Source organism: Coregonus clupeaformis, chromosome 23, assembly GCF_020615455.1.
Source record: "Coregonus clupeaformis isolate EN_2021a chromosome 23, ASM2061545v1, whole genome shotgun sequence".
Taxonomy (NCBI): domain Eukaryota; kingdom Metazoa; phylum Chordata; class Actinopteri; order Salmoniformes; family Salmonidae; genus Coregonus; species Coregonus clupeaformis.
The window spans coordinates 41,851,049-41,858,889 of record NC_059214.1 but is presented as its reverse complement, the minus strand read 5'-3'; the positions used below and the strand labels follow the sequence as shown (position 1 = coordinate 41,858,889).

The following is a 7,841-nucleotide window of genomic DNA, read 5'->3' as shown; positions in this document are numbered from 1 at the left end:
AGCAAAGCGTCTGAATACTTATGTAAATAAGGTATTTCTGGTTTTTATTTTAAATACATTTGCAAAAATGTTGAAAAGCCTGTTTTCACTTTGCCATTATGGGGTATTGTGCGTAGATTGATGAGGAAAACAATTTATGAGTAAGGTCACTAGCTTCCATGGTGTCTCCTTAATAAAGCACAAAGAGATATCAGACACCTGCATGTCCAGCTGGCTGTTGAAACAGAGTCAGATCAGACACCTGCATGTCCAGCTGGCTGTTGAAACAGAGTCAGATCAGACACCTGCATGTCCAGTTGGCTGTTGAAACTGTTGGTCAGATTGTTTAAAACAATACAAGATGAAAATCTAAAACGATATGGCGGTCCGTGCCATTCTGGCTAATGGACATGTAAGGGTTGATATTTCTATAAGGCTTTATATTTTACATTCACAGCTGGCACGCCATTTTAGAAAGCTCCCTGACTGACTGAGAGACAGGTGTAAAGCAAAATGCTCTGAGGCTCTGAAGGTGCTAAAGTTTACGCTTGGTGGTGCTTGGTGGAAGTGGCAGTTATTTCAATGTTGTTATTAAAAGGCTGCAAAAACTGCTTATTGAAAATAAAAACGTTATAATGTAAAAAACAAAACAAAGCCAGATGGTGGTAGGGATGTCCTTGTCCCCTGGCGGTAGGGATGTCCTTATCCCCTGGTGGTAGGGATGTCCTTATCCCCTGGTGGTGGTAGGGATGTCCTTATCCCCTGGTGGTGGTAGGGATGTCCTTGTCCCCTGGTGGTGGTAGGGATGTCCTTGTCCCCTGGTGGTAGGGATGTCCTTGTCCCCTGGTGGTGGTAGGGATGTCCTTGTCCCCTGGTGGTGGTAGGGATGTCCTTGTCCCCTGGTGGTAGGGATGTCCTTGTCCCCTGGTGGTGGTAGGGATGTCCTTATCCCCTGGTGGTAGGGATGTACTTGTCCCTGGTGGTAGGGATGTCCTTATCCCTGGTGGTAGGGATGTCCTTATCCCCTGGTGGTGGTAGGGATGTCCTTATCCCCTGGTGGTGGTAGGGATGTCCTTATCCCCTGGTGGTAGGGATGTCCTTATCCCCTGGTGGTAGGGATGTCCTTATCCCCTGGTGGTGGTAGGGATGTCCTTATCCCCTGGTGGTGGTAGGGATGTCCTTATCCCCTGGTGGTAGGGATGTCCTTGTCCCCTGGTGGTGGTAGGGATGTCCTTATCCCCTGGTGGTAGGGATGTCCTTGTCCCCTGGCGGTAGGGATGTCCTTATCCCCTGGTGGTAGGGATGTCCTTATCCCCTGGTGGTAGGGATGTCCTTGTCCCCTGGTGGTGGTAGGGATGTCCTTATCCCTGGTGGTAGGGATGTCCTTATCCCCTGGTGGTAGGGATGTCCTTATCCCCTGGTGGTAGGGATGTCCTTATCCCCTGGTGGTATGGATGTCCTTGTCCCCTGGTGGTGGTAGGGATGTCCTTATCCCCTGGTGGTAGGGATGTCCTTGTCCCCTGGTGGTAGGGATGTCCTTGTCCCCTGGTGGTGGTAGGGATGTCCTTATCCCCTGGTGGTAGGGATGTCCTTGTCCCCTGGTGGTGGTAGGGATGTCCTTATCCCATGGTGGTAGGGATGTCCTTGTCCCCTGGCGGTAGGGATGTCCTTATCCCCTGGTGGTAGGGATGTCCTTATCCCCTGGTGGTAGGGATGTCCTTATCCCCTGGTGGTAGGGATGTCCTTGTCCCCTGGCGGTAGGGATGTCCTTATCCCCTGGTGGTGGTAGGGATGTCCTTATCCCCTGGTGGTAGGGATGTCCTTGTCCCCTGGTGGTGGTAGGGATGTCCTTATCCCCTGGTGGTAGGGATGTCCTTGTCCCCTGGTGGTGGTAGGGATGTCCTTATCCCCTGGTGGTAGGGATGTCCTTATCCCCTGGTGGTAGGGATGTCCTTATCCCCTGGTGGTAGGGATGTCCTTATCCCCTGGTGGTAGGGATGTCCTTGTCCCCTGGCGGTAGGGATGTCCTTGTCCCCTGGTGGCGGTAGGGATGTCCTTGTCCCCTGGTGGCGGTAGGGATGTCCTTGTCCCCTGGTGGTAGGGATGTCCTTATCCCCTGGTGGTAGGGATGTCCTTGTCCCCTGGCGGTAGGGATGTCCTTATCCCCTGGCGGTATGGATGTCCTTATCCCCTGGCGGTAGGGATGTCCTTATCCCCTGGTGGTAGGGATGTCCTTGTCCCCTGGTGGTGGTAGGGATGTCCTTGTCCCCTGGCGGTAGGGATGTCCTTGTCCCCTGGTGGCGGTAGGGATGTCCTTGTCCCCTGGTGGTGGTAGGGATGTCCTTATCCCCTGGTGGCGGTAGGGATGTCCTTATCCCCTGGTGGTAGGGATGTCCTTGTCCCCTGGTGGTAGGGATGTCCTTATCCCCTGGTGGTAGGGATGTCCTTGTCCCCTGGTGGTAGGGATGTCCTTATCCCCTGGCGGTAGGGATGTCCTTATCCCCTGGCGGTAGGGATGTCCTTATCCCCTGGCGGTAGGGATGTCCTTATCCCCTGGTGGTAGGGATGTCCTTGTCCCCTGGTGGTGGTAGGGATGTCCTTGTCCCCTGGTGGTAGGGATGTCCTTGTCCCCTGGTGGCGGTAGGGATGTCCTTGTCCCCTGGTGGCGGTAGGGATGTCCTTGTCCCCTGGTGGTAGGGATGTCCTTGTCCCCTGGTGGTGGTAGGGATGTCCTTGTCCCCTGGCGGTAGGGATGTCCTTGTCCCCTGGTGGCGGTAGGGATGTCCTTGTCCCCTGGTGGTGGTAGGGATGTCCTTATCCCCTGGTGGCGGTAGGGATGTCCTTATCCCCTGGTGGTAGGGATGTCCTTGTCCCCTGGTGGTAGGGATGTCCTTGTCCCCTGGTGGTAGGGATGTCCTTATCCCCTGGCGGTAGGGATGTCCTTATCCCCTGGCGGTAGGGATGTCCTTATCCCCTGGTGGTAGGGATGTCCTTGTCCCCTGGTGGTGGTAGGGATGTCCTTGTCCCCTGGTGGTAGGGATGTCCTTGTCCCCTGGTGGCGGTAGGGATGTCCTTGTCCCCTGGTGGCGGTAGGGATGTCCTTGTCCCCTGGTGGTAGGGATGTCCTTGTCCCCTGGTGGTGGTAGGGATGTCCTTATCCCCTGGTGGTGGTAGGGATGTCCTTATCCCCTGGTGGTAGGGATGTCCTTATCCCCTGGTGGTAGGGATGTCCTTATCCCCTGGCGGTAGGGATGTCCTTATCCCCTGGCGGTAGGGATGTCCTTATCCCCTGGTGGTAGGGATGTCCTTGTCCCCTGGTGGTGGTAGGGATGTCCTTGTCCCCTGGTGGTAGGGATGTCCTTGTCCCCTGGTGGCGGTAGGGATGTCCTTGTCCCCTGGTGGCGGTAGGGATGTCCTTGTCCCCTGGTGGTAGGGATGTCCTTGTCCCCTGGTGGTGGTAGGGATGTCCTTATCCCCGGTGGTGGTAGGGATGTCCTTGTCCCCTGGTGGTGGTAGGGATGTCCTTGTCCCCTGGTGGTGGTAGGGATGTCCTTATCCCCTGGTGGTAGGGATGTCCTTGTCCCCTGGTGGTGGTAGGGATGTCCTTATCCCCTGGCGTTGGCACACAGTAACAAAGATTCAGAACAATTAATGAATCCACTACGTTTTCTTGTTTATTGGATTTTTTGTTGGATTTTTCTTTGACCTTAAAATGCAAACAACTAAAGGATCTGAGTCGAAGAGGCGTCACTACAGACTTTTCCCCTTTTTACTGAAAGCTCATTTCAATCCAGGAAACAACATCCAGTTCTGTTAGATACAAAACTACAACATGTACAGTCATTCCATCTGCTGTGTTAGCAGAATAACAGTCTGTATACCAATGTATGTACATAGGGCTCTGGTCAAAAGTAGTGCACTATGTAGGGAATATGGTGCCATTTGGAACGCAGCATGTGTTCTACTCCGTGTGTCTTAATACTGTTAATACTGCTAAGGATACTGACTCCTTTTATTAAGGTTAACCACAAGCTGCTGTGACAGAAAGAGTCCTCCTCCCTGAATCACACCATCATACTCATCTCAACTACAGAACTAGCTTCATAATGCCATCATGTCAGTCTTTTAGGCCTACTGTATGTTAGTTAGTGCAACTAAAGCCATAACGTTATTATGGAGGTCGTCAGAATAGTTCCTGTTTGTTGTAACTGATAAGACAACAGATTCTCTGTCTGCTTCCATCCTCCTTATTCTCATTCTGTTAGATATCTCCTCCCCCTCTCCTCTCTCCTCTCCCCCTCTCTCCTCTCTCCTCTCCCCCTCCTCTCCTCTCCCCCTCCCCTCTCCTCTCCTCTCCCCCTCCTCTCTCTCTCCTCTCTCTCTCCTCTCCCCCTACTCTCTCTCTCCTCTCTCTCTCCTCTCCCCCTCCTCTCTCCTCTCCTCTCTCTCTCCTCTCTCTCTCCTCTCCCTCTCCTCTCCCCCTCCTCTCTCTCTCCTCTCTCTCTCCTCTCTCTCTCCTCTCCCTCCGCTCTCCTCTCCTCTCTCTCTCTCTCTCTCTCTCTCCTCTCTCCTCTCCCCCTCCTCTCTCCTCTCCTCTCGCTCTCATCTCCTCTCTCTCTCTCTCTCTCCTCTCTCCTCTCCCTCTCCCTCTCTCTCTCCTCTCCCCTCCTCTCCTCTCCTCTCTCTCTCTCTCTCTTCTCCTCTCCCCTCCTCTCTCCTCTCCTCTCTCCCTCTCCCCCTCCTCTCCTCCTCTCTCTCTCCCCCCCCTCCTCTCCCCCTCCTCTCTCTCTCCTCTTTCTCTCCTCTCCCCCTCCGCTCTCCTTTCCTCTCTCTCCTCTCCTCTCCTCTCTCTCCTCTCTCCTCTCCTCTCCCTCTACTCTCTCCTCTCCCCCTCCTCTCTCCTCTCCCTCTACTCTCTCCTCTCCTCCTCCTCTCTCCTCTCCTCTCCCCCTCCTCTCTCTCTCCTCTCTCCTCTGCTCTCTCCTCTCCCTCTCCTCTCTCCTCTCCCCCTCCTCTCCTCTCTCTCTCCTCTCCCCCTACTCTCTCTTTCCTCTCTCTCTCCTCTCTCCTCTCCCCCTCCTCTCCCCCTCCTCTCTCTCTCCTCTCTCCTCTCCCTCTCCTCTCCCCCTCCGCTCTCCTCTCCTCTCTCTCTCCTCTCCTCTCCTCTCCCCTCTCCTCTCCCTCTACTCTCTCCTCTCTCCTCTCCTCTCTCCTCTCCCTCTACTCTCTCCTCTCCTCCTCCTCTCTCCTCTCCCCCTCCTCTCTCTCTCCTCTCTCCTCTCCCTCTCTCCTCTCCTCCTCCTCTCTCCTCTCCCCCCTCCTCTCTCCTCTCTCTCCTCTCTCTCTCCTCTCCCCTTCCCCTCTCTCCTCTCTCTCTCCTCTCTCCCCCCCTCTCCCTCTCCTCTCTCCCCCTCCTCTCTCCTCTCTCCTCTCCCTTCTCCTCTCTTTCATCTCCTCCTCCTCTCTCCTCTCTCCCCCTCCTCTCTCTTCTCCCCCTCCTCTCTCCTCTCTCTCCTCCCTCTCTCCTCTCCCTCTCCTCTCTCCCCCTCCTCTCTCCTCTCCCCCTCCCCTCTCTCCTCTCTCCTCTCCCCCTCCTCTCGCCTCTCCTCTCTCCTCTCCCCTCTCCCCTCTCTAGGCTGGCAGTGCACATAATGCCCCAAGCCTTTGGCTCTCATCAGTTTTCCCCCAATCAATTAAGTTATTTGGTTTTGTTCCCAATCTGCTGTTCTGCTTTGCTTTGTCCCATTGGCTGGTCTGGTCGTCCGTCCAGGTGGGAGGGCTACATTCATTAGCTGGTGCCCGCCGGAGGGAGGGAGGTTGGGAGGGAGGGAGCCGCCCCGCTCGACCTGCTGGTCACTTGGAATGGTGCATGCTGGGAGCTCCCTGCTGCTGGTGTTTCTGTTCCTGCTGTTTCACCTGCTGGATGATCTCACGGATCTTCCTCTGAGCAGACTGGAAGAAACAGATTTATCATTTGATAATGTCAAAGTGTGAGACTTGAATATTACACTGGTCCTGTGTGGCTCAGTTAGCAGAGCATGGCAGCCATAGGAAAATGTATGCACAGACTCCTGTAAGTCGCTTTGGAAAAAAGTGTCTGCTAAATGGCATATATTATTATATATTATATATGACTAGAGCAGATAATACATGATATCACATACCTGACTGGCGAAGAAATGCCCGCTAATCTTTACAAAGACCTCATCGTTCTCATCTGGCGTTTGGTCTCGTGGCACGATGACCTCCGCACTGGTCAGGTTCTGCAGTTCATTGACCTAGAGAGGACACAAAGGTCAAAGATCATGACCCCTGAGTGGAGAGACACTGACCGGTGCTGTGACTCCCAGGTGTTATTGTTATACTCACGGTCTTGCCCCCCTTTCCGATGACGCGTCCGGCTGCAGTCGAGGGAACTTTGATATGTGTCTCTAGCTTCACTTCCTCCTTCGCTGTGAAGAAGTTCTCCTCTTTCAGCTTCCCAAATATCCTGCCCTGGGCCTGAAGGACAGGAGAAGGCACTATGTATATGAAGTATGCTGAAGATGTTGACACTGTTCACATAGATCTGAGTTTACCTTAAACTGAGCCTCTGGAGGTCCGGTGATGATGACCATCCTCTCAGTGACGTCAGGGTTCTCTGCTGGGGCGATCTGGGGGACAGGGAGAGGAGAGAGGGGAGAGGGTCACCACCTCAATAATGCCTAGAGCCAGACCTGAGCCAAAGCTGTGGAGAGAACATGCCTTCCTCTTTAGGATGCCTGGTCTGTTATGGTTAGAGGGGATCTTTAGGATGCCTGGTCTGTTATGGTTAGAGGGGATCTTTAGGATGCCTGGTCTGTTATGGTTAGAGGGGATCTTTAGGATGCCTGGTCTGTTATGGTTAGAGGGGATCTTTAGGATGCCTGGTCTGTTATGGTTAGAGGGGATCTTTAGGATGCCTGGTCTGTTATGGTTAGAGGGGATCTTTAGGATGCTTGGTCTGTTATGGTTAAAATCAAATCAAATAAAATTTTATTGGTCACATGCGCCGAATACAACAGGTGCAGACATTACAGTGAAATGCTTACTTACAGCCCTTAACCAACAGTGCATTTATTTTTAACAAAAAAAAGTAAAAATAAAACAACAACAAAAAAAAAAGTAAAATAAAATAACAGCAGGGAGGCTATATACAGGGGGGTACCGTTGCAGAGTCAATGTGCGGGGGCACCGGCTAGTTGAGGTAGTTGAGGTAATATGTACATGTGGGTAGAGTTAAAGTGACTATGCATAAATAATTAACAGAGTAGCAGCAGCATAAAAAGGATGGGGTGGGGGGGCAGTGCAAATAGTCTGGGTAGCCATGATTAGCTGTTCAGGAGTCTTATGGCTTGGGGGTAGAAGCTGTTCAGAAGTCTTTTGGACCTAGACTTGGCACTCCGGTACCGCTTGCCGTGCGGTAGCAGAGAGAACAGTCTATGACTAGGGTGGCTGGAGTCTTTGACAATTTTGAGGGCCTTCCTCTGACACCGCCTGAGTATAGAGGTCCTGGATGGCAGGAAGCTTGGCCCCAGTGATGTACTGGGCCGTACGCACTACCCTCTGTAGTGCCTTGCGGTCGGAGGCCAAGCAGTTGCCATACCAGGCGGTGATGCAACCAGTCAGGATGCTCTCGATGGTGCAGCTGTAGAATTTTTTTGAGGATCTGAGGACCCATGCCAAATATTTTCAGTCTCCTGAGGGGGAATAGGCTTTGTCGTGCCCTCTTCACGACTGTCTTGGTGTGTTTGGACCATGATAGTTCGTTGGTGATGTGGACACCAAGGAACTTGAAGCTCTCAACCTGTTCCACTACAGCCCCGTCGATGAGAATGGGGGCG

The 7,841-nt window shown here is 53.2% G+C and overlaps 1 protein-coding gene across 4 annotated transcripts in view; it reads right to left on the bottom strand.

The window, feature by feature from the left end:
• Positions 1-5,563: 5,563 nt before the first annotated feature.
• The window catches only part of LOC121537100 (insulin-like growth factor 2 mRNA-binding protein 2), a 40,625-nt gene continuing 38,347 nt past the window's right edge, over positions 5,564-7,841 (bottom strand). For all 4 annotated transcript variants that reach the window (XM_041844873.2, XM_041844875.2, XM_045206705.1 and 1 more), the window contains 4 exons: positions 6,558-6,632; positions 6,349-6,480; positions 6,144-6,257; positions 5,564-5,931 (listed from right to left, as the gene is read on the bottom strand). In XM_041844873.2, coding sequence (XP_041700807.1) covers positions 5,833-5,931; positions 6,144-6,257; positions 6,349-6,480; positions 6,558-6,632 — 420 coding nt within the window. In that variant the 3' untranslated portion in view covers positions 5,564-5,832. The remainder of the gene's footprint in view (positions 5,932-6,143; positions 6,258-6,348; positions 6,481-6,557; positions 6,633-7,841) is intronic.